Genomic DNA, 27,150 nt, shown 5'->3' with positions numbered 1-27,150 from the left:
AAATCAAGTGAATAATATTACAAGGGAATAATTTGCCACAGAACATTGCACAACAACAATTACTTTATTACCCATCGATATCGGTAACAGGCAAACAAAAAGCACTCAAAATCCTCAGGCAAGCCTGAAGAGCATGAAAGTCATCTACCCGAGAGGAGAGTTCCTTAGGCTAGATGATATACTTAGAACACAGGGAGCCACCTCTTTATTGGTTTTCAAATATTACCAGCTACGCACTGCTGTGCAGGCAAGAGTTCCTCAATACCCAAACAAACCTTCAACCCCATGCGCACTACATACACTAATAAATACTACACGTTAAGGGATTATTACTAAGCTCTACACCTCTATGCAAAATGACAGGCCAGCAACACCGGATATAGCACTAGAAAATTTGAATGTGGTACTAGACCCACCGCTAACACATACAGGCTGGACATTCTGCTGCTCCCAAACGGGTATGTTAACTTCTTACTGTAATCTACGTATAATACATTTTAAAAACCTGCATAAAATAGATCACACCCCAGAAAAACTGCATCGGTTCAGGTTGAGGAAAGTATCATGTTGTGTTAGATTTGGGGCACCAAAGGCAAATATTATACATTTGCCATGGGGCCGTCCCCCAATTTACCAATACCAGAAACTTACTACTGAAGTCCTCTCCGACATGCTACTGGAGCATGTACAATTGCAACCACGTGTATTCCCCCATGGCTCTATAAAGGCAATGCAACAAGCAACGTGAAAACTGGCAACAGTGGCATGGTCAATGGCCAAAAGAAGAGTGGCAATACACTGGAGTAAACGCCCCCGAAGCAGCAGTGGATCTCAGAGCTGGTCATTTGTAAATAACACATAGAATCATATGCTGAGAAACTACCAGAGTCATCATGCCCTTAAACATGATGGAATCACCTTAATGGTAACCTGATTTATGAGAACAGGTTACTGATTGAGACACCTGATGTTTTGTTACCGCTAGCTCGTGCTTCATGTGTCAACACAAGTTTTGCCTGCAATATTGTGGCGTTTGTTTATTTTTTCTTCTGTACGCTATTGTATGCTGTAATGTAACAAAAAACGAATAAAAAGTAATATAAAATAACTCGCTGCATAATTCACAAAGCCATCAAATCCAGCACGCCAATATGTCTGGTTTACAAGTTCACCACCTTGGGTGGCTCACAGCCCACCCAAGAAAAAACGAAATGCTAAAAAAGAACAAACAGGTCTTCCCCATCTACGAACCCGTGATCTAGTACAACATTACCATATCCATCAAAACTGAACCAACACTGCTACAATTTAGGAAAGAGCTGAAGCTCAAGACACACATCTTCCATTTATTTACCTTAATTCGATCACATGATAAGGCAAAGCATTATGGTAGCAGTAGTTTCGCAATCGTGTCACTCACAATGTCTTTCAGTGCACACTATTGAAATAAATATTGCAGTACCGTCCTCAATCCAAAATAGTATTTTGCCATAAGTGGGCTCTTATCAAGATGTCCATTATCACTGCAAAAATATAAAGCCTGCTGTTGGTCCGAAGAGGGCCCCGTAATCACAAAGCCCTGGGTCCGCATGTAGTAGCGCAGAGGTGCTTCCTCGCGGCTGGACCGCACTGTCTCAAATAACCTTTTCACAAGTGCCCAAGAGCTTCTGGAGGCACTCACCAACATAGTACGACAGCAGTGTAATGCAAGCAGCTTGAAGATTCTGTGTGCAGCCGCCCTGCCTGTGAACAAGAACGTTATAGTTTGAAACGAGTAAGGCACAGCTATCAGAATCTTCCAGCTGCTTGCATTACACTGCTGCCGTACTATGTTGGTGAGTGAGGCATAAGCCTGTGTGATGCCGAGGCCCCCTCCCCTGATGAAGGTCGATGTCTCGACCGAAATGCATTGGGACAACTTGGAAACCGGCCGCGCTGCAACATGGAAATAAATGCTTTTAAAATTACCGGATCGTGTGCGGCTCAATTACCTTTCTACCTGAGAGGCTTTGTTTGATGTTTAGAGGGTGTCCTACCTCGAGCCACGCACCGCCTACAAGAGCGCCGACACTGCCCGACATTGGACAACACTTTGTTTTTGCGAGAGCACAAAGGGCAGTAGGCAGCCGCCAAGGACCGGACTTTGGCTTGGCCCCCAGCAACCTGAAAGTGGTATGCTAGGGGATTACAGCATTTTAAAAAGTAGCATTAAAGAACGGCATCACCCACTGAAGGGTAACACCATCACGGCAATCAGAACACTACAAAAACCAGCATGCTTTTAAGCATAGTGTGGGGGTGTCCACTAGATGGCGAACATCTTAAAGAAGCGAAGCTGACGAGTGGACTGCTCAGCCTATGTGATGCAGAGGCCCCCTCCCGTGATGAAGGTCGATGTCTCGACCGAAATGCATTGGGACAACTTGGAAATAAATGCTTTTAAAATGACCGGATCGTGTGCAGCTCAATTACCTTTCTACCCAAGAGGCTTTGTTTGAAATATATATATATATACAAAGTTCAGGATGCCCTGCTAAAGAGACGCCATCCAGGTGAGGATTCCTTTCTTTATTGAGGGTGACAGACACAGCAATATGCCTCCTCCATTGGTAATGCTGCCAAACATGTTTCGGGCTCCTCCGCCCTTGATCACTGGTCCTGTGCAAAGAGTCACTGCAGCTGTGAGGACTATTTCAATGCTCGACCCCACCCACTTGGGCTTTTCAACGCAGCTATGCTTTCTGGGTCTTGTAGTCCTTTGCCTTCACCACACTGGATGCTGCATAAAAACGGGTTCCCTGCACAAATATTTCTTTCCCCACAGTGGGTCCTCAGGAGGGGAACATTGCCGTTACTGCCCATATGTTTGTCCCGCAATCGTGGCTCCTGACCTCCACAAGTTGCACTTTACGTTCTGTGTGTGGCCCGCTTGGGTAGTGGCGGGGGCGTCTCAGCGACGAGGCGCGCCACAATTCGATACACAAAGTTCAGGATGCCCTGCTAAAGAGACGCCATCCAGGTGAGGATTCCTTTCTTTATTGAGGGTGACAGACACAGCAATATGCCTCCTCCATTGGTAATGCTGCCAAACATGTATGTGAGTAATATATATATATATATATATATATATACATACATGCACACACACACACACACAACTCAAGACAACCGAAAAGCCAACAGAAGCAATTTTGGCGCAAATAAACACTGAATGTCTGGAATCAACCCCAAAAACAGTGATTAATTTAACGGATATGGTCTTAAACAAGGCGGAGGGCCAACTCTTATCCTTGGGACTTTCATATTGCCCTGAGAGCTCTTTTAACTATACGGCTACAAGAGTTGACATTTACAAGAGTGTGCGCAAGTTGAAATTACAAAAATATTTCAAACAAAACAATCGGTCTGAAGATATTGACCAACTGGCAATTGATGAATCAACGTCTTTATCAGGAGCAGACACCGGTGCAGATAACACTAAACAGGTGGGCCAATTGGAAATTGTCTTAGAAGAGCTTTTGGAGGAGGGGGATGTTTCCTCCTCCACACAACAACCCCCTTTGTCTCCTGCAATTGTACAGGTTATAGCCCACACACCATTTAAGCCTCCGTCAACTTTTTATCCATTGATGTTGAAGGACACTATAGATAGCTTTCAAGACCAAGTGGTACAAGACCTAAAGAACTTGAACAAGAAAGTCCTAAACACCAGCCCAGCAAATATGAAGCGAAGCAAAAACACCAAAGAGCTTCAATACCGTCATTTAACCCCTTCCAGGCTGATGACGAGCTGGGCTCGTCATGGCGTAGCCTCCTCGCACGCTGATGACGAGCCCAGCTCGTCACGTAAAGTGCGATTTAAAAAATCTCAGCGCAGGAGCGGAATTCCGCTAGCGCGCATGAGGTCAATGACTAAGCTCAGTCAGAAACATGACATTTTCATCAGACATGCGGACAAAGGTGGCAATGTTGTTTTATGGAAGCGGGAAGAATATGTCTGCGAGGCCATGAAACAACTGAATGATATTGACTGCTACAATCGGTGCAGCAAACAAATACTTATGGCAACACACGGAGCATACAATTTGAAGCTTTCAGCCTGGAGAAGTACTGGATTATTGACTATGGACGAATACAAATATTTGAAGAACAACAATCCTGTGACACCTATCCTTTACTTCATTCCGAAGATTCATAAGGACAAACTATCCCACAGGTAGGCCGATAATCTCAGCCAGGAACAGTATTTTTGAAAGAACTTCTATACATATTGATTTCTTCCTTCAGACACATGTTCAATTGTTAAAATCATATATCCGTGATACTGGAGATTTTTTACAAAAAATGATTGACTTTGAATGCAATGAGGGTTTCTTGTTAATTACACTTGATGTGACATCTTTATATACATCAATCAAACACAAAGATGGCCTTAGAGCCATCAAATACTACCTATCACGCAGAGGCCCAGAACTTACTGCGCATATGAATATGCTATTGAATATGACAGAAAGTTGCCTGTTGAATAATATCTTTCTATTCCAGAACAATTATTACAAACAAGCTAGGGGTGTGGCCATGGGAGCCAGCTTCTCCCCCAGCTATGCTTGTTTGCATATGGGCTGGTGGGAGGAGCTGGTTCTCATGGTCGAACACCGGGAACAATGGCCAAACACATAAGAAGTTGGTGGAGGTTCATTGATTATCTTTTTTTGATATGGCAGGGCACGGAGGAGGAGGCGCGCAAATTTATTGATGGAATCAATACAAATGAATTAAACCTTAACTTCAGTGCATGCGTTAGTAATAAAACTGTGAATTTTTGGGATATGGAGATATATATCAATTCAGGTAAACTGGAAACTCGCTTGCACCGAAAACTACCACAGGCAATTCTATTTAACACGCGAGCAGTGCCCACCCTGGGCACTTAATTCAAAGCATTCCTTATGGGGAATTTCAGCGAATAAAACGTATCTGCAGTAATGGCCAGGACTTGAAACAAGCTCAGGGCCACTGTATAAAACGATTTCAAGATAGGGGGTATTGTAAAAAATGCTTAGACAAAGCTCTTAACAAGAGCAATCAAGAGACCAGAAACAATCTCCTGAAAACTAAACAGGAAAAGTCTAACGAAAACAACTCTAAAGACAAATGTGGGTTCATTCTTAAGTTTAACCAACAGGAGGGTGCAGTCAGAAAAATAATAAAGAAAAATTGGCACCTGATCAAACAAGATCCAATCATTGGCAAATCAGTTCCCCAGCAGCCGGCGATTACGTATCGCAGGTGCAAATCCATGCGAGATTCTTTGGTAAAAAATTATCCTTTTGGCCCACCGGTCAAAAATACTTGGTTATCCCAGCGAAATGGCTTTTTCAAATGTAAAACATGCAGGGCATGTCAACACGGGGTTTCAATGACAAAATACAAAACCCCTTTCAGTGAAAAGGAAATTGCCATTGACAAGTCATTAGATTGCAAGTCAGACCATGTAATTTATGTATTGGGGTGTACGTGTGGATTAAAATATGTGGGGAGCACCATTTTACAAGAACCCTAAAGGGTGCTACAACACATTAGGGCAATCAAAAACAACGACCCTTCCTACCCAGTGGCTCGCCATTTTCATGACAAACATGGTGGCAATCTGAAGGAACTAAAATACTATTTAATAGACTCTGTCCCGATAAATAAAAGAGGAGGAGACAGAGCTAAGGCCCTTCGCAGATTGGAAATGTCATATTTTGAACCTCGATACTAAACACCCGGGAGGTTTAAATGCCACGGAGGAGCTGTACTCTAGCCTTGAATAACAAATTGGAACTGTACATGGCAAACGTTAAAATTGAACCTAATATTGACCATTCAAAGTAGCAAGGACTCTAATTCATGTGGCGGTGTGAAATTTTAGGTATTTATTTTTCATATGTCATTTTTAGGATTTTTTTAAATATGTATTTATTGATGTAAAGGGTTTTTAGTTAAAACCACATGTCAAATCATTCAGATACAGCTAATTTACAGTGGTTACTTAAAAAATAACAACAGTATCACAGCTTGCTCATAACAACCAGTTTAAGTATGGATTTTTTGAATGTTCTTCATTTCATCAAAGCGTGCTTACAACAACTATTTTAAGAATAGATTTTTTGTATGTTCTTCATTTCAGATACCACAAGAAGGGATCTGATCTCAGTCTGACAAACTTTGCAGCTGCTTACAACCCTTGCTTTTAAATTAATTATTTATTTGGTTGTGCACAGTTGGGCAATTATTATATTTTTTGCACTTGTACGTGTCTTTGTTTGAAACACCCTACAGAAACAATCATTGACAATATTTAAACTGATTTAATTGTTGGAATAATAGGAGGATGTGATATTACTGATAAGAGGTAAAAATTATTATACATATGTATTAGGGGCTTTTTTAAAGATTTAATGAAGGCTCCGCAACATATAACGCATTTAGAAATTGGTATTGTTTAGTTCACTATTTATTATGCATATATATATTGAACATGATTTATTCATTGACATATATGAAGGATATAATCTAAGACAAATGTAGTTTATAACATGAAATCATTTATGGATTGTCCATATATCTAGATTTATATTTATATATATTTTAATATTTTTATATATTCAATTCAATTCAAATAATCTTTATTCGAATTTTTTAATTCATCGAAGTACGTCATAATGCATATCCCATAAAATACTATTGTCCATAGAATACAATTAAAAAAAAAGTACAGGTTAAAATTACAGTTTAAACATTTTCCATCATTTTGCACGCTCCAACAGCAATTTTTTTAAAAGGTACCGATAGGGGCGTGGCCAAGATGGCGGGCTGAGCGGTCGCACTTGCCGAGGGCTCCCGGACCCCTGAATTCCCGCACCGCTTGGAGCCGCTGATTCCCCCCCGGATCACGCGGCCACCGAGCCTGGTGCTTGCAGTGGAGGTGTGGAGAGCCTGCTGAGCCTGGTTGGCGCCGTCGGGGACGAGATTTTGGCCGGAGTGGCCCGGATCGGACCCCGCTGTGCGACTCTAAGGGGAGCTGGAAGCCGCGAGTCTCCCGACCCTCGGAGCGCGACGGGGCGATCGGCCCCTGAGGTGCGAAGCCCGTGGTGGTGCGTGGGCTGTGGGAGTGGGATTCGACAGCGGCTCCGCACGAGGCTTGGAGCTGTCCAGCAGCAGCTGTACGGAGCGGAGCGGAGCGGAGGCGCAGAGCGGAGGCGGAGTCGGTGCCACCTTGCTACGCCAGCCCGGGGCTCGACGGGGCCTGCCGGAGGAGGTCGCCTCAGCTGGTTATCTGTGCGGATCTGGGGACCGAGTCTTCCGAGGTTGCTTTCTCCCTAATGCGGCGGACACCGGTGGCTGTTGCATTGTGACTTAACCCCCTGACCGGATTTCTGGTTCGAGGGTCGGAGACAGACAAAGGGTCTCCATCTTGGGCGTTGTCCCCACGACACTACTGGGCGGCCATTTTGTGGGACCCGGCCGGGCAGCTCATCCCTTCTGGCGCTCACTGCGACCACTCCCGGCTGGCACATAGCCACTTTCTCTGCTGTTCAGCGAGCCTCAGTGTTTGTTCTAGCTCTACGATGTCGCAAGCCAGGGGACAGCGAAGAGGCGACCGGACCTTGCCGGAGATGCTGGGTCGGAGCGCCCTGCGCAGCGGGGGTGCCCAACCGGCCGCGACCTCGCCGGCTCCAGCCAGGGGGGCAGAAGGAGGAGAACCCCCGGTGACGAGATCCTTTCTCGAGTCCCTGTTTAGCTCCCTGAGGGAAGACTTCCAAGCACTCAAGAACGAAGTGGCCGGGGAGGTCCGTGAAGTGAGGAGAGAGATGGACTCCCTGGGGGACCGGGTGAACACGGTGGAGGAAGCGGGCCACTCCAGGGATGAGGAGATCACCCATCTTCAGCAGGAGGTCCTACGGCTCCGGGAGCAACAGATCGAGCTACAGGCCCACGCCGAGGACCTTGAAAACCGGTCCAGGCGGAACAACATTCGGGTCCGCGGAGTGCCGTCAGGTGAAGAGGGGGAGGACGTGACGGCGTATCTGGTGGCCCTCTTCCGAGCGATCCTGGGGGAGCCGGAGGACTTTCGGATTCGCATTGACCGGGCGCACCCGGTGGGTCGCCCCCGTAGGGCAACGGCGCCCGCACCGGACATTTTGGCATTTCTCCCGAACTTTCCCTTGAAGGAGAGGATCCTCCGTGAGGCGCGAGGGCAGCAGCCTTTTCGATTCCGGGACCATCCTGTGACACTGTTTCAGGACTTATCCACAGTCACGTTACAGAAACGGAAATCTTTCAAGATCGCTACGGACTTCCTCCGGGAGCATGAAACGCAGTACTCCTGGGGGCACCCCTTCCGACTGATCTTCAGGTGGAATGGGGTCCTACATCAACTTCGGTCCCTTCACGATGTTTGCGAGGTGCTGGGCCTCACTGCAACGGACACGGATACCCCGGCCCCGCGACGGAGACGTAGCCATCGCAACGGCTGGCAACGAGCAGAGAGGGGGACCTCTCCCCCGGCGGAGCGCCCGGGCTCGCCTGCAATCCGGGCTGAAATGGCGGCTGCCATCCAGGAGGCCTCCAGAGTCGCGGCGAATGGCGAAGTGGCCTTGACGGCCTGAACTTACTCCGGGGGGAGTCTAAGTTAGCACATTCTTATTGCAGGTGCGGGGTTTCGGGGGGTGGCATGGGAGGAAGGGCGAGTGCAGAAGGTGGTGGCTGGACGTCCACTAGGTTGACTTTCCACGGCCTTGCCCGTTTGGGCCGGACTGGGACAATGGTTTTTGTGAAAAGTTCGAGAAGCGAGGGAAGGGGACGGGGCAGGCGGGCAGCTGTCTCGATTTTGGGACCTAGTCGGGGGGTCAGAGGCGGGGGGTGGTGTGGTTTTGTTGGGGTTGGGTCGGGGGGGGGGTTTTGGGTTGTGGGATGTTGGGGTTTGGGGACTGTACTGTGCCAATGGTTGATTCAACGTTGCTCTGTTTTGGGGTCTCGAAGGGTGCCATCTGAGTTTGCTGACCAGGCTTCGCCTACTGATATGTGCTTCCGGACCTCTTTCTTAGATGGCTCTTAAGGTGCTTACCCTCAATGTAAAGGGGCTGAATAACCCGGTTAAGCGGCGGGCAGTGTTATCCCTGTTGGAAAACTCACAGGCGGATATCTGCCTGTTGCAGGAGACCCACTTGCTGGCTAAGGACTGCACGCGGATGCGAACCCCCAAGTTCCCCACTCAGCTTTTTTCCTCAAGCACTTCCAAGACGGCGGGGGTGGCCATTTTGTTTTCTAGGAGGTTCAGGGGCGAGGTTGTGGGCAAGGTAGCGGAACAGAAGGGAAGACTCCTGGTGTATAGAATCAAGGTGGGGGGCTTAGCACTGACTGTAGGCTCCATTTATTGCCCCAATGATCACCAGGACCAATTCTTACACAGGGCCTTGGACGATGTTGCATTCACCTCGGATAGGCACATAGTGTTGGGGGGTGACTTGAATCTGGTTTTTGATGCGGCCATGGACAGGTCTGTGCAGCGGCGCCTGCAGTTGGGTGAGCTCTCGGGCTCGATTCGAACTCGACTTGCGGAGCTCGATCTGCATGACATGTGGCGAGGCCTCCACCCCACCGCCCGCGCATACTCTTATTTCTCACACGCCCACAGATCTTATGCGCGCTTAGACCACCTCCTAGTGTCGGGCCCGCTGCTTCTCTTGGCTTCGAATGCAGACATGGGGGTCCTTTCTCTTTCTGATCACGCCCCAGTTGAGGGCACTTTCACTCTTCCGCCGGTGGTTCGACCGAGGGGGGTCTGGAGGCTCCGAGATACGCTTTTGCATAGGCGGTCGGTGGTGGATCAGATCAGGGCGGCCATTTTGGCTTATCAGACTGTGAACGACAATGAGGACACCTCCCGCGCAACGCAGTGGGCGGCCCTGAAGGCCGTGCTCCGGGGCGAATTCATCGCGATTTCCGCTGCCGAGAATAGGGACCGGCAGCTGAAGAGAGATGAGCTCACCCAGCAGGTGAGGGAGCTGGAACAGGTTCACCACAGGACAGGGGCCCCCAGGGTGTGGAGGCAGCTGAAGGCGGCGCGGAAGCTCCTGGCGGCCCTAGACACGGATCGGGCGGAGTACGCAGTGCTCCGCCTGAAGCACAAATATTATACAGGGGGCGATCGATGTGGGCGGCTCCTGGCTAACAAACTCAGGGTGCAGCACCAACAGCACCGAGTGAAGGAATTGCTGGACCCGGCCGGCGGTAGAGTCACGACCGATGACCAAATAGCGGATGTCTTCTGCGGCTTTTATGCGGACCTCTACTCCGGGGAGCCCCCTTCGGCCCAGGCTGAGGGGGACTACCTGGACTCGGTTCCGCTTCCGTCGCTAACTCTGGAGCAGGCTCAGTATTTGGAGCGCGACATACGCGTTGAAGAGGTGGTCACGGCGATATCCCGGCTCAAACTGGGCAAGGCCCCGGGTCCGGATGGCTTCATCCCGCTGTTTTACAAAACCTTCTGTCAGGAGCTGGCGCCTCTGCTGACTCGCCTTTTTAACTCCTTCGCAGAACCGGGAGCCATCCCCTCCGAATTTCTCCAGGCCACGGTCTCAGTGATTCCTAAGCCGGGCAAGGACAGGACCGCCTGTGGGTCTTACCGTCCCATTTCGCTGCTGAACACCGACTTGAAGGTGTTCACCAGTATCTTAGCGGCACGCTTGGCGTTGCATCTCCCCGGCATGGTTGACTCGGACCAGGCGGGCTTCGTGCCCGGTAGGCAAACGGTAGATAATACAAAGAGGGTGACGCACATTCTCGAGAAGGCTTCTAGGGTCCCTGGAGAGAGGATGCTCTTGTCCATTGACGCGGAGAAAGCTTTTGACAGGGTGCACTGGCCCTATCTTGAGAAAGTCCTGAGCAAATTTGGGATAGGGGAGAAGTTTCGTCACCTGATCTTTAACTGCTACCGGTTTCCATCTGCGGTGGTCCGGGTGAACGGCGGCAGCTCTCGGCCCTTCCCCATCGAACGGGGCACGAGACAGGGGTGCCCGCTCTCCCCTTTGCTCTTTGCCTTGTACATGGAACCATTTGCCCAGAGGGTTCGGCAGAACCCGGACATTATTGGTGTCCAGATGGGAGGGTTTCGCCACGCGATTAGCCTGTACGCGGATGACGTCATACTGACGCTGGATGACCCGCGGAGATCGCTACCGGCCTGTGTGGAGGAACTGAACTTATTCGCTGCTGTGGCGGGCTTTAAGGTGAACCTGGGTAAGTCGGCCGCCCTAGACATCTCGCTTTCTGCTGCCACTAGAGTGGAGCTGCAGAGGCTCTACCCTCTGAACTGGTCCAAGGACCAGATCCCGTATTTGGGGATCCTGTTGGCGCCCTCCCTCCCGGAGATGGTTAAGGCTAATTACGCAGCTCTGGGCACTAAAATCAAGGAGGAACTGGGCCGGTGGGATAAAGGCACGCTGTCGCTACTGGGTAGGGTATCCGCGGTGAAGATGACCCTTCTGCCTCAGGTGCTTTACCTCTTCAGAGCATTACCGCTCCACCCTCCTGCGGGGTGGCTCGCGGAAACTCAGACTGCCATCGCGCGTTTCGTGTGGCAGGGCCGTAGGCCGAGGATCAAGAGGAGCATCGCTATGCTCTCACCGGAATCTGGAGGGCTGGGAATACCGGACCTGCGGAAGTATTTTCAGGCCGCCCAGCTCCGGTACCTCGTGGAGTGGAGCCGGTGGGAATCGGATAAACATTGGTTGTTCCAAGATCAGGCGGTGGCGGGTCGGACTCTGCAGGAAGTCCCATTCTTGAGGAGAGTCCATCGGCCTCCCAATCTTTACGCGTCCTTGGTGACGCGGGTCCCGCTCCAGACATGGGACTCGGTGGCGGCTAGATACGAGCTGACTACCTTCCCCTCTCCCTTCACGCCGCTCATTGGCAATCCGGATTTCGGCCCGGGGCTGGAACAGGGGGCCTATGAACGCTGGCGGGTGGCCCGCTGCTGCACTCTGTACCATTTGTACTCCCCCGAGGGAGTTGTCTCCTTCCGGGACTTGCAGAGGGAGTATGGCCTCCCGGAGACGGAACGCATGCGATACATGCAGGCGCGCCATTGGGCATTACAGCCTCAAGTGCGCGACACGGCGCACAGGGAAATCACGGAGTATGAGCGTTGGTTGATAACTCGCACGTCGGACGCCAAACTGATCTCGGACCTGTATAGAATGCTGCAGCCCCCCTCATTTCTCATTCATAGCCCGGGCCGGGAACGTTGGGAGCGAGAGCTTGGGCGCGAGCTGAGTCATAAAGAATGGGACCACATCTCTTACCGCGCGCGCCACTCGGCCTACCACACGGGTCTTACGGAGACCTTTACTAAAATCTCGACCTATTGGTACCGCACTCCGGAGAAACTGCATGAGATGGATAGGGCGATACCAGGGACGTGCTGGCGCAACTGCGGCGACACTGGTACACTGACGCACATACTGTGGGATTGCCCCCTGCTGGCCCCGTACTGGGAAGAGGTCCTGAGCGAAGTTGACAAATGCTTTGGGATAGAACTGCCTAGGTTCCCGGCCTATGTCTTGTTGGGGTTGCCGAATGGGTTGATGTATCCCCTTAGGTCCAAGAGGGGAAGACAGATTGCAATTGCGCTGGGGTCAGCGGTGCAGAATATTCTCATACACTGGCGCACTACGACACTCCCCTCGGTAGTTGGTTGGCTGCACAGACTGTGGCACGTTCTTGGAATGGAAAAGATGTCCTTGGTGGCCCTGGGGGATACTGATACCTTTGAGGAACTGTGGGAGCCCTTTCACAGCCTGTTATGTTCTGAGTTCCGAGAGATTACCTGCCCTAGATATCTGAGGTTGTTGAGGCCGACGCCGCCGCCGGACCCGCCTGCCTGAGTGGGTGGGGTCGGTGTTGCATAGTAGGGATTCATTGGGAGTTCACAATGGCGGAGACTATAGATGCTGGCACAGTACAGGGGGAGGGTCGGGGTAGGGTTGTTTGGGGTTAAGTTTGGTTGGGTAGGTTTTTTGGAGCGGGGTTGTTTCTCCTCCCTTTCCTCTCCTCATTCCTTCCCTCCCCTCCCCCCCCCCCCTCTTTTTCCCCCCCCCCCCCCCTCCCCCCGTAATTTGTCCGTACCCACAGGTGCTGAAGCTATGATCCCGAGTTGGACGGAACCTCTCACATATTATGACTGCGTTGTTGTATTGGCAGTATGATGCGCACTGTAGCGCGGATCTTGTGGGTCATCTGTTTTTTTTTACCCCTCTGTGTCCTATCCCACCCTGCTTCAATAAAATACTTTAAACCTAAAAGGTACCGATACGGCAAATTATTTCTTCATTATCTAAATTTAGCAGTGCCTGATAGGATTGTTCCAAGGTAATTGGTCTGTGTTTTTTTTTAAAACGGAATTAGTAACAATTTAATGTATTTCACATAAAATTTGCAACAAAAGAGAAAGTGCAGATCGTTTTGTATGCTTTGTCCACCACAAGGGCAGCTAATTTTAACTGTGCTTCGCTGATAACCCAAAGGGAAATTTAACAGATACCTCACAGTGCCAGCCCTTAGACGAAATAATAGACTTCTTTCCCAGCTAGTCAGTGGTAATGTTAAGTACAATGCCAAAGTACATTTAGGCGACACAGATTTCAAATACTTAGCAACTGTGTTTTTCCCTGATTCAATCTTCAGCCTTTTCTGTAAATAAAGTGCTCTTAGTGCTTCTTTTAATTCAGATTTCTTAATATTACTAGCTTCGGTTGGATTAACAAAAATATTTCTCAAACCTATTTCCTTCAGGCTAGTATACACATATTGAAGCCACAGGATCTTCCTCCCTCTTTCGCAGTTTAAGCAGTCAGTTATTATCTCCTGTGTAGGTTTTGCTGACTGGTTCGTCCAAACCGAGTGCCAAAATAAAGCTGGGCTGGTATTAACAAAATCTGATACAAATGGAAGGTTTAGTTCGCTATGTGTAATAAATGAATAAATAGGGACACTTAGCAATTTCCTACAGAACCTATTCTCTATTTGCTGAATAGTGGTACTTTTCCCAATGCTCCATACTTCTACCCTGTAAGTCGCTACCAGGACCCACTGTAATTTTTAAAAAAATTACAATCACTTTAATTGCATCATATCTCTTTGGTCTTGGGATACTTAAAATTGAGTTAGTGGCCTTTGAGAATTTGCCCGTGGCCTGGGCCAAATGCCCAGTCCACGAGCCATTCGCAGCAAAGGTCACTCCCAAATATGGAAAGTTGTGAGTTCCAATAAGTTTTCCTTCTCCAACCTGTATGGAGTTCATCTGCCGCTTACCTGGCCCACAAGACATTATAAAAGATTGTTTAAAATGTACCCTCAAATCCAATTTATCCATGAAATCTGTAAAATTTAAAACCAGAGTACGGAGTGAGTTAGGTGTACGTCCCAATAACACTGCATCGTCAGCATACAGAAGAGCAGGAACCGGTTTGCCATTTATTAGCGGGACGTCAGGGGTTGATTTACCAAGACACTTACTCAGGCCATTAATATAGATTATGAAGAGCAAGGGTGCTAAAACGCACCCCTGCCTAACTCCTCTACCTATCTTAATTATTCCTGATAATTCTCCACCCATACCTATTCTCACTCTGGATTTTGAGTCTGTATGTAAAAAAGCTAAAAAGTGAACCAGGGCAGCATCCAGACCATTCTCCAATAAAATAGACCAAAGTTTGGACCGATTAACAAAATCAAATGCTGAATATAGGTCCATAAGTGCTAAATAAATGGGAACCGACCATGCAATATTATATTTATCAATAATTAGTTTCAAGTTGAGGCATTGTTCAACTGTACCAACCCTATTTCTAAATCCTAGTTGGCATGGGGACAGAATCCCACTATCTTCTAACCATGTAGTGAGCCTGTTATAGATAACACGCCCCAAAATTTTTAGGGAATTATCTAACAATGAAATGGGCCTATAATTCATGGGATCAGACCTGTCTCCTTTCTTATGAATGGGAACTATTATACTGGTGCCCCAGGTTTCCGGCATTTTGGTTTTAGGAAGACTATTAAAGACGTTCACCAGTATAGAAGCCCATAGACCCGGTTGCCATTTAATGAGGTCTATGGGTAACCCGTCTGGGCATGGGGCTTTATTTCCCAAACTCTGGTCGATAGCTTCTTCCACTTCTCCCAAATTAAAATTTAGGTTTTTAGATGGCTCAAAATCATTTATCTCCTCGCTATTCTCACTATTCAGTGGAGAGGCATAGATTTTAGAGAATTGGCATTCCCAAATTTCACTGGAGATGGTACAGCTAATCGGGGTAAGTTGTTTGCCCATATTTCGGAGTTCTTTAACTGCGGGCCAGAATAGTTTACATAACCTTCCCTTCCGCAGTTACAGCCAGGGACTCCCAGCATTCGCCCAGAAGTGTGGCTCTCCGTTTCTCTACAGCTAATTTATCAATTTTCCTTGCTGCACTCACGTTCGCCTTAATTCTGGGAATCTCTGCGTAAGTTCCTATTCGCCACAGAACAGTTACTATCAATATATATGTAAATAGACAGTTGTCTAAATTATTATATGAATTATTGTCACGCATTCAAGCAACAATTATGTCCACTCTCCTACATTAACTAAATGACAAACGGGTGTTAAAGTATGCACTGTCACTTTATAATGCTATAGTAAGCACTGTCACTTTAACCCTTTCGATGCTGATGACGAGCTCAGCTCGTCATCACCCACGGGTGTCGTGTGCTGATGACGAGCTGAGCTCGTCATGGGAACAGCAAAATGGCAAAATCCAGCACAGGAGGGGGAAAACGCCTAGCAGCCAAGAGATTAATAAGTTTTAATCACGTGGTCTCAGCATCACAAAAATGAAAAAAATAGCAAAAATATTTAAACCTACTAGCTTACCAGAAGCGTGTCATGTGATCAAGTCCCCCGTGAGGGACGAAACGAGTAATGGCTGTTGGTGTGCTGATTTTGGAACCTTAATAAAAGTTCAACCTGACGAAGCCAGTCGTGTAATAGCGTAGAAAGGTTCCAAACTGATTTCTTGCGCTTTTTTGGATTACCACTCTGGTATGGTCCTTTGTTGCTGTCCACATACTCTCTGTGATGTCATTTAAAAGGTTTGGTAAAACACTCTCACACTTATGTGATCAAGGCTTCATGGAAGCCGAAACATGTTGAGTAGGTGAATAAACACCCTTGAATACAATCTACTTGTCGTACCCGAGTTGAGGAGAGCGCAAGAAATCAGTTTGGAACATATATATATATATATATAGATATATATATACACACACACATATACACACACACGGATTATATTAGAATGGTGCTCCACTGAGATCTTTCCCAAAGTACATAATATACGGACAAGCGTTCCTTATTTTGTTTCTCCTTTATTCAAATAATGTCAATGCAACAACTCCAGCTAATGCGTTTCGTTCAATTAACATTGAACTTCATCAGGGCTTAAGCGTAAAATCGGTCAAAAAACCAATTTGGGGTAGCCAGAATAGAAGTGAATCGAAACAATGGCAACTTGCTTTATCTCCCCATGGTTTCATATGTAAGGATCAACACTACTCTTTCATATGTAAGGATCAACACTGCTACAGTCAAATACATAACAGTTCCAATAAAGGACTCAGGTGTGTAGGCATGTCATCAGTACCTTAGCCTCATCTACAAGACGTCCAGTCTCCAGTCCGTTCTGACACAAACACAGTCTCTCTGTCCAGCTCCCATTCTTCTCATGTCTCACTTCAACCAGTAATCATCTCTACCTGGGTCACACCACCCAATCCCACCTTTCTCTTCATTGCCACTGCTACTATGTCTCACTTACTCCCACCGCCCAAAACGGCGACGTCTCAACTCCCTCCAAACGGAGTCTCATGTATTTCAGCCATACTCAATTTTACCCAATCTCCCCCATTTCTCACATGCTTTCTTGTCAGGTTGAAACTATCACTCCGGCACGAAGTTTCACCAATCCCTCCCCCACTGCTATCATCTCTCTTTCGTAAGCTTGCAACTCCTCATCCTCCTCCCCTCAGATTCACCTCACTCTTCTCTCACATCTCACCCTATTAAGGCTCATCTCAGAACCTGAAGATCTCTGGGTGTTAATTCATGGTCAGAGGCAAAACATACCTATGCCAAATGTGTTTCTAAAAAGTTTACCCTCTGCTCATTCCTTCTCAGGGCATACACACAAACATTGAAAACCTACCTACGTTTATCAGGCCGCCATCTCTTATTCTTGTAAATGTTTCCGGAAATCACATTTATTCGGAAAATACCTGAACATTGAATTCGTCATACTTATCAGTCTTGTTTTATTTCCGTTCCTCCAAGCAAATACATCTTTCACATACAACACATCGTTACATCCTTTCAGAAAGGTGCTATGTGTAACCCAAGTTCCCCTTTAGCGCCTTTCGTAGAATGACAGTGTTATTTTGTACAAAACAAACCATTCTATTTTACTAACGCTTGGAGCTGTTCTTCTAACATAGCTCTTATATTCGCTGTAGTGTAAGCTGTAATAATAGTAAGTACACTGATGCCCTCTGTGACCAAGTTCAGGCCTACCTAAAACTTTCTAAATAAACCTGCTTCAGCTGAATCACTGTGCCCATCAGTTTTAACCTCTAAGGACCCCACTGACTCCAAGTCTTCGGCTCTTGTCCCACTCTCTGCATCACTCTTCATCCCTGGTCTCAGCTCACTCTTTCTTCCCCCAAGTCTCACTGACCTCTCTTCTGGCGTTTCACTACCCTACACTGCTTCCCTTAGTCTTGCTTCAATCCTGAGTGTCTTGCGTCTTTCTAGAGATTTACCTCCCTCCCAGTCCCCTCTCACTATGCCTTTGCCTCTCCCCTCCACGGGTCTACCTTGTCTAATTGGTCTCACCTCGCTCTCCCCCTCCACTTAGAGCCCCACCTCGCCCAGGGGGCATCTACCTTCCGCCTAGTGCATCTCTCAAACCACGCTTACTGTTTCCCTTAACGCCTTAGTCACCCCTCTCTCCCATGCTTCCACACTCACGTATCCCCTCAAACCAGGATCCCTCTCTCCCTCCACCCACCCTTTCCCATGCTAGCACCCCTTGACTACTCTCCCACCACAGTCTTCATTCCTACCATCAGCCATAGTGCCCCCTTCCCGCCCCCCAAGATAGTCCCCTCAAGTATCATTTAACCCAGGGTTCCTCTATCTCTCCACTCCCTGGTTTCCACTCTCCTCCATGCTAGCCTCCCTTAAGTATCCTCTCACTCCAGAGTTTCTCTATCCCTCTACTCCGTGGTCTCCCCTCTCGTTCATGCTCCCGCCCCCTCCTCCACCCCAGGCATCCTCTCATCCCTGGGTTCTTCTATCCCTCCACCCCCGATTGTTCCTCTCTCATGATAGCACCCCTAAGTATCCTCTCACCCCAGTGTTCCTCTATCCATCCACCCCTGGTCTCCCCTCTCCCATTCTAGGGCTCTTCTAGCCCTCCGCCCCCTGGTCTACACTCTTGTTCATGGTACCACTGCCCTCCCAAAGTATCCTCTCACCCCTGGGTTCCTCTACCCCCTCTCTCATACTATTTCTTGAAGTATCCTCTTCCTCAAGGGTTCCTCTAACCCTCCTCCCCCTGGTCTCCCCTCCCTCTCATGCTACCCCTCCCCCTCGAGTATCATTCATCCCATGGTTAATCTGTCCCTCCATCCCCTAGTCTTCCCCCTCTCTCTCACCCTAGGGTTCCTCTATCCCACCACCCCCTGGTCTCTCACCCCAGGGTTTATCTACCCCCTGGTTTCTCCTCTCTCACCCCAGTGTTCCTCTATCCCTCCACTCCCTGGTCTCTCACCCCAGGGTTTCTCCACCCCCTGGTCTCTCCTCTCTCACCCCAGAGTTCCACTATCCCTCCACTCCCTGGTCTCTCATCCCAGGGTTTCTCCAGCCCCTGGTCTCTTCTTTCTCACCCCAGGGTTCCTCTACCCCTCCACTCCCTGGTCTTTCCTCTCTTCCATGCTAGCTTCCCCCAGTATCCTCTCATCCCAGGGTTCCTCTATCCCTTCACTCACTGGTCTCTCCTCTCTATCTCTCTCCCCAGGGTTCCTATCCCTCCACCCCCTGGTCTTTCCTCTCTCCCATGCTAGCTCCCCCTAGGATCCTCTCGCCCCAGGGTTCTTCTATCCCTCCACTCCCTGGTCTTTCCTCTCTCCCAGGCTAGCTCCCCCCAGTATCCTCTCACCCCAGGGTTCCTCTATCCCTCCACTCCCTGGTCTCTCACCCCAGGGTTCCTCTACCCCTCCACTCCCTGGCCTTTCCTCTCTCCCATGCTAGCTCCCCCCAGTATCCTCTCACCCCAGGGTTCCTCTACCCCTCCACTCCCTGATCTTTCCTCTCTTCCATGCTAGCTCCCCCCAGGATCCTCTCACCCCAGGGTTCCTCTATCCCTCCACCCCCTGGTCTCTCATGCCATCCCCCTGAAGTATCATCTTACCCAGGCTTTGTCTGTCCCTTCCGCCCCTCACTTCTCTTTAAAGAGCCTCCTCAAGCCCCACTCACCGCGGGCTTCGCTTCTCCCCTTCAGCCCAGGCCTCCCCTCACTCCAAGGCCAGGCCCCCGCAGCCCAGGCTTCGCCTCTCCCCTCCCAGACTCACCTCTCTCTTCCGCACGATCCCCCGGGCTCTCCTCCTGCCGATACCCCTCAGCGCCCCCTCCAGCTCCTTGACGCCCGCTCGGTTGATGTCCACCGCGCTCCTCCGCTGCGGCTCCGGATCCTCCATGCTCTCTCTACCCGGGGATCTACTCCGACCACAGCCAGGAAACTCCGAGGACCTACAGGCCTCCGTGCGCATGCGCAGTGCGAGCCGGTGCTGCTCGGTACACTGGACCGAAAACAGAGCCCGAAACAAGCCCCGCCCATCCAAAGAAAGTGAAAGGATAAACAAAAGACAAAAAAAACAGACACACAACAAGTAGATTTCTCTCCTGCCCATGTGTATTGATTTATGCATTTTTATATAGCACGAACTTTACCCGAAGATGTCAGAGCGCTTTACAATTGCACTAGATGCGTTACGTAAGGCACCAAAACAATAAGTGCCACACACTCTGAAGACTCCACTGGTTCAGTCTTAGGGACAGCGATCATTCGCCATACTGGTCAGCTCCTTCCTAGCATTAAGAGGAACATTGCACATTTTGTATGTAATGGGAATGGTAATTACATTCAATGTTGATATTAGATTCTTCTAGTTTACCTAATCTACTTCGAAAAATATCTATTTGCTTGTGAGGAATGATTTCTAATTTGAAAAGTTGCCTTTTAGTACAAAATAGGGGGGTATCTGCCCTGGTCACCCTGGTAACCCCAACCCAATAGGTGCTGACTTTTCTTGGCAACACACATTTTACTTAAAGTGGAATTATTCTTGATCTGAACGGAGGAAATCATGAAATCTGACATATCAATGGAATTACCACAGTAAGATAATAATATATTTATACCCGGGTCAAACAGAACTCTGTCAGCCCCATATTTTAGAACCACTCCTAAATAACTTTATATGGGAAACCAGAATCTGCTAGCATCTCAAATTCAACATTATCCACATAAATGCGGCAATCAGGTGGAACGTAAGGTTGAACATCAACTCTTGTAGTGTCTGGAAGGACCGCAGCAATACCATCCTTTACTCTGGTCTCCTTAATGGGATCCCTAGAAATGGCTAGAATACCCGTGACCTTGTTCTATGCCACTTTTTCATCCTTATTTTAAATTGGGTTGAACCCCATGGGAAAATATTATATACATTAGCAAAATGTCTAATTTTGTGGCTTTGTGACAATCTTTACCAGCTGCTGGATAGTCTGTCCTGCTGGCAACATGAGTGCACGAGCCATAACAAAAACAACTGTAGAAAGAGTTACTGTTGAAGGAATTCCTATTCTCACTTTTACATCTGAGTGTGTCTTATGAAAATGTTTGATTTTAATCAAAAATATGTCAGAGTAAAATGGTTGAGACTCCGATAATGCCTTAACCGAACATAAGAACGTCTCCATACTCTTATCAATGACAGCAGTTTCTTTGAGAGAAGGATTTCTGTGATGAAGAAGTTGATTCTCTATCTTTTCATGGAAGCAGTGAACAACAATTTGGTCTTTGATGTGTAATTCAATGTACTGTTGATTTCACATTGAGAAACCTAAATATTTAAGGCTGTTACATAAGATTCAATGAGCTTGCTGAGAAGCTGAACTGCGGTGTAAGACATGTGCCTTTTCCATGACAATCTATGGTTCATCAGTGAAATGTAATTTCAGTCTCTCAGTTGCCACAAAATACTAATTGTAATCCCCAGCGACCATCCCTGCGGAAAAAGGTTGACTGATAATATTCGAAACATATATTTTTTAAATGGATTCTTTTCCTAACCAATTTAAAAAGAATGCCTCACCACTTTCAAATGTCACCAGCCGCCACTACTTTTCCTAACCAATTTAAAAGGAATGCTTTCTTCCTTTCGTTGTCAAATTTAATCTTAACACCAAAAGCTTTCAGTGCTGAAAACAACTAATTTTTTTAAATGAATCTAATCATGTTTTTACTTAGTCCAGACTCCAAACATTAGCCCAATACATTCAACCTATTTATGGTTCTATTTCGAGAACGGTTAAGTCTACTCGGACCTGCTTCGGTGTACATATTTTCACTGTGTGTTATTTTTCAGGTTGATAAGGGGTAGCTATTTCTAAGTAGATACCTCCCCTATCTCAATCTGAGAATCTTCAGAAATCTCTATTACCGCCGCCATCTTACCTATCTCCCCACACTAAAGCAGCGCGTGTAAGGGCTGTGGAGGCAATGAACGCAATCCTGAGATTTGAGGGAAGACAAGGATGGATGCTTATATCTCACACTAATAGGACTGTGCAATCCAAGGGGGCAGACCATTTGTAAATGGCACAGAAATGTGAGACCTGAAACAGAATGTGAGCATCTGGCATACTGTGGCCCTGGAATGGGCCTTTTGGGAAAAAAGTTAACGTTGCGTAGAAAAAAGTTCCAAACAGCAGCACAGCAACTAACGCTTGTCTATGAATCAACATTGTAAAGTACACATAAAAGCCCAGTCATAAATGCTGTAAACAATTTTCTGGACACGGCATGCATGGTAAGAACATGTTACACAAAAACAGTCACCCAAGTCCAAGGCAGCATTATAAGCAATGGAACTCAAGTGTGACAAAAGCCTTCTGACCATTGTTGGGAGAAAGCAATTGAACTGGAAGAAAAGGAAGGTACTTCATCAGCACCACCGGGTGCCTGGATGCTCTGGAAAAGTCACAAGATTGCAGGCTATTCGCAATGGCACGAGCTATCCGCTTGTCCTACCTGGGGTGATGCCAGAAAAGAGAGGATCTGGCTCAGGATCGGAGATCTTCCTTGCTAAACGGCCACTGGATGTTTGTCCGCAGAAAGTCCAGCAACTTCTAAAGAAAGAAGGTTTAAGGGGCAATAGAGCAGTAGATTTCAATATTCTTAGAGACAATAACACCACAGTTTCACAGAGATCTGGGGCTTCGTCTAGAATATATATTTTTTAAAATAGCACCTAGAGATAAATAAGGAAAACTGTGGCGGCAAGTCAGGACGCACTTCTTCATATATCTGTTTCACACGTAAACACTAACCGTACTACATATCCTTGTTTTGATTATGAATGTATCTACCATATTATTGTATCTTATATGTTTCCACCTTCATATAAAACACTTAGAGTCACTTAATGGCTATAGTACCAATAAATAAATTAAATAAAGTACAACTGTTTGGACTCTGCAACTAAACCTTACATTAAAGGGTGTTCCTCTTTTCGTATAAGTTTAAGTGATTTTGAATATGCTGTTTGTCATTTATATTTATGGTGGTCTGTGAACTAGCAATAATTGAAGCATAGAGTTTTCATTGTGAGGGTGTTTGTTTTTGTGTTTTTTGACCAATTATGTGTTTGATTATTCCTGTAGACATGTGACTGTGTACAACCATTTGCACAATAGAGGTTTCTTCCTCATTTTTTTGTCAAAATGTTTTTAATGTTATAATTTATTGAGTTTTCGTGTATCACAATCTTTCTCCCTTTTTTAAACTATATTTTTATTGAAAATCTTCTTAAGTACCTATAAAGTTCAGAATCCTGGGTAATTTGTTATGATGCTGCCCAGGAGACTGGTAAGTAACTTTAAATGTAAAGTTAGAGAAAAGAGCAACATAATGTGACCACCGTATAAACATGGGTATGGTTGGATGCGTTTGTTTGTAAGCCAATAAAAATATATAATAAAAAAAACATGGGTATGTTACCTCAGAAACGCTTTCCATGACTAAGGGCCTGGGAGTTTGGTAGACGGGTTACTCCATCACAAACATGACAGATATCCTGCCACCCTATTACAAGTACATTATATCCTACGGACCAAAATGTAATAACCTTTAGCCTTAAATTTCAGGTTAGGGTACTTCTCTCAACTTCTTTTGTCATCCAAGGGCTTCATGAGAATATTCGTCCGATTTTGAGTTTGGTACGGATAGATTCAGCATTGACCCCTCGAGTCTATGGGAGTTCATGAAATATCTCAAGTGGCATCACTTGTTCTGCATGAAAGCTGTGTTGCCATCCACTTGAATAAATAGGTAGGTTTGGCCCTCAAAATGTAATCCTCAGTCACACAGGGAATAGGACCAATGTGGATGTGGCATCACATAACATCACTTACATTTTCTTCTCACACAATTTAGTCAAGCCTGTCGTGTAATTTGGTCCTCACCTGCCTCATAATTCTAGTAGCCCTGCCTACAGGTTTAGACATTTTTGTCAGGAGGGGGTCCTTACGCCTCAAAATGTTGACAGGGGGGTCTCGGCACCCAAAAGTTTGAAGACCTCTGGTCTAGAGTTACATCGGTAGGGTAACCAGACATCCTTGATTTGGCGGGACAGCCAAGGTTTTTAGAGGACTTTCCTAGCATCCTGATACTTTTCAATAACTGTTTTTATATAGTTGGCCTGGTAAGCGTGCACATTGATAAAAATGTATACATGCTCTCAATTCCAGCAACTGAGCGTGCAGGACAGCAGATATTAAAGTAAGGTGGAGCATACTAGGTGGAGAACTCACCCCAAAATCGAATATCAGGGGCCTTTATCTGGGCTTTAGCACAGTTCAATGGTGGGGTGTTGTTTAATAAAGATGTTTTTGTGTTGTTGACTACTAATCTTCAAATGTGCTTTGCATAATTTTAGTAGCTGTAACCATTCTGAAAAGGGGGCATGTCTGGCTAATTTTTGGTTACATTTGAGGGGAATGAAAATAATTCCCATTTCGGATCTACGTGTATCTCTCCACCACTGCCACTTTGCAGAAACACATATTAAAGCATATCCACTTTCGATTTTATCCTTTACTTTTTGGCACTTGTAGCTTTGTTTTTATTAATACAAATGAAAGCATACAAATTATAGGATAAAGAAAACAAGATTGAAAGTTCTACTCCTACAACCAGGGACATTTCTCAATCTCTTTTACTTCTGTGGAATAGCCATGCTTTCTAAAATAGAACAAACACACGGCCTCTGGCACTGATATTGTCCTTTTTACATCTAGTCTGTCTTTAAAATCTATGGGATGTTCCCAAGTAGATTTTCTTCTATGTTAATGGGAGCTGTCACATTCGTTTTTCTGTGCCCAAGTGTCAATATAGTCCACCTTGTATGTTTGTGGCTTGCCTCAGTTGTGAGGTCTAGGTTTAACAGCTGAGCATCAGAGTGACTAATTGCTAACAATATACACAGAGAGGGCTTTAGGAGCCCTTTTCCAACCACTGACTTTCTTGGACCAACCTCTTTCAACCACTGGCTTAAGATTTTGCTTTCATGTCTTTGTTCAACCCAGTGGCATATTTAAATCTCACCTTATGCCATTTCATTAGTGCATTCTCCCATTTCCAGTAAAGTGCTTTAATTGAAATTTCTGACGGACAACATTACAACAATAAAACCTCGGTGTCCACTACTGCTGGCTCCCTCTTGTGTGCCTCACTTTAATGTGCTTAAGCTGAATGTGTTAGCACATTAAACCAAAAGAAGCGATCACATCACACCCATGTTATCCACCCTCCGCTGGCTCCCCATCGAGGCAAGATCTATCTACAAGGCTGCCTGTATCACCCACAAAGCCTTGCACTCCTCCTCTCCTCGCTACCTGGTGAATAAACTGAAACTCTCTGGAGGCTCTAGACCATCACGTAATGCGGACAATTATTTGAAGGAAGACCTTCTATTATAGAACATTCTATTTAACAATCTGAAATCCATCCCACACTGTGTCAGATTTGTTATCTGTCCTACCTGTTTGCCTGAGACCCCGGTCCGTCACGGCTTGTGCCGTTTGAACGGAGGGTCGTTGCAGGCAATACTCACTTCCTGGTGGGATGCTCGGAAGAGATGCTAGCGCTCTAGTTTCCGGCCCCCTACCCCTACATTAGCTGGGAGGAAGGCGCGGACGCGCGCATCGGCACCCTCACTGGAAGGGTAATGCTGTTTTAGCATTTTACTGTATTGTACTGTTTACTTACTGGGACTACCAGTACGTTTTAATTGGAAATTCGTGCTCAGATTCAACTGTGCACTTTTAAACCAAGCATTTCAGTTTATTGTAGCCAATTTTGTATAGCGCCTGAAATAGCTAGTTTTTTATATTGTGTTATTTTAACAATCTGAAAGCCCTCCCACACTGTGTCAGATTTGTTATCTGTCCTACCTGTTTGCCTGAGACCCGGGTCCGTCACGGCTTGTGCCATTTGAATGGAGGGTCGTTGCAGGCAATACTCACTTCCTGGTGGGATACTCGTAAGAGATGCTAGCGCTCTAGTTTCCGGCCCCCTACCCCGACATTAGCTGGGAGGAAGGCGTGGACGCGCGCAGCGGCGCGCCTGCGGTGCGCCAAAGGCAAGCCCATCCGCGCCAGGACGCCGCCAGTCGCCACACCACTAACATCTCCTGCCAAGGATTTCGGGCTGCTGGAAAATGACCATTATTACATCTCCCCTCAGGTATACTAAGGAAGAGCTTTTAGACTTGAATACATCATGTGCCCAGGTACCGGAGGTACTATCAGCAGCCATACAGGCGGCCCCTTGTTTCCGCTGTATAGATCGGACTGTGGACAGACGGACCATTAGGGCGGACATTAGTTCAACTATTACTGCCCCAAGGAAACTGACAGCATTTTATTTTAATGCCAGATCAATTACCAGACACGCACTCGAAATATGGAGTCTCCTCGACGCTGAAACCCCTGATCTATGCTTCATATCAGAGACTTGGCTGCATGAGCATGCCACCCCAGACCTCCATGTAGCCTTCCCTCAACAATATAAAATAGTTAGATCAGATAGAAGGGGCGCTAGAGGCGGGGGATTACTGATTGCAGCAAAAGAGACTATCAATGTTTGTATGATAGAAAGTGTGGTTATTGAGCAGACAGAAATAATAGTTTTCAAAATGAGTGGCCCTCTAAAGGAGGTTTGGAAAGGGGCTTTGCTCTACCGACCTCCTGGGACTAACAGTGATTTTCCTGAAACCCTACTGGAAACCATTGCCCCCCATGTACTGACGGCGGACAGGTTTCTGTTACTAGGCGATTTTAACTACCATGCAGACGACCAGTCTGACGCAGAAACAGAAAAGCTAACCGCCACCATGAGCACCCTAAGTCTTAGTCAACAAATCAAGGGCCCAACCCACTGTGCTGGACACACATTGGACCTCTTCTTTACTAACTCCCCTGATATTTGGACTAACTCCCCTATTCCGTTATTATGGACCGACCATTATTTAGTAAAATTCATCATAAACGTCTGCATGCCGGGACCGCCCAATAAGGCCAATTTAAAAGTATGCAGAAACATGAAAAAGATCACTCTTACCTCCTTTTCGAACACATTCCTGAAATATCCTATAGATTTAACAACAAATGGTAATCTAGCAGCAGTTCATTTAGAGTCAGTGATAGGTAAGGCATTGGATAAGTCT

The 27,150-nt window shown here is 46.8% G+C and overlaps 1 protein-coding gene across 2 annotated transcripts in view; it reads right to left on the bottom strand.

Moving 5' to 3' along the window:
* Positions 1 to 19,911, bottom strand: part of LOC147693373 (F-box/WD repeat-containing protein 7-like) — a 413,361-nt gene extending 393,450 nt beyond the window's left edge. Inside the window, exon 1 of one of the 2 annotated variants that reach the window (XM_086933689.1) lies at positions 19,714 to 19,911. In XM_086933689.1, the coding sequence (XP_086789815.1) occupies positions 19,714 to 19,911 (198 nt within the window). The remainder of the gene's footprint in view (positions 1 to 19,713) is intronic. The other variant, XM_086933690.1, reaches the window with a different exon arrangement.
* Positions 19,912 to 27,150: the final 7,239 nt, after the last annotated feature.

Source organism: Lissotriton vulgaris, chromosome 8 (genome assembly GCF_964263255.1).
Source record: "Lissotriton vulgaris chromosome 8, aLisVul1.2, whole genome shotgun sequence".
Taxonomy (NCBI): Eukaryota; Metazoa; Chordata; class Amphibia; order Caudata; family Salamandridae; genus Lissotriton; species Lissotriton vulgaris.
The sequence above is the reverse complement of the archived record's forward strand: the minus strand, read 5'-3'. Positions and strand labels throughout refer to the sequence as shown.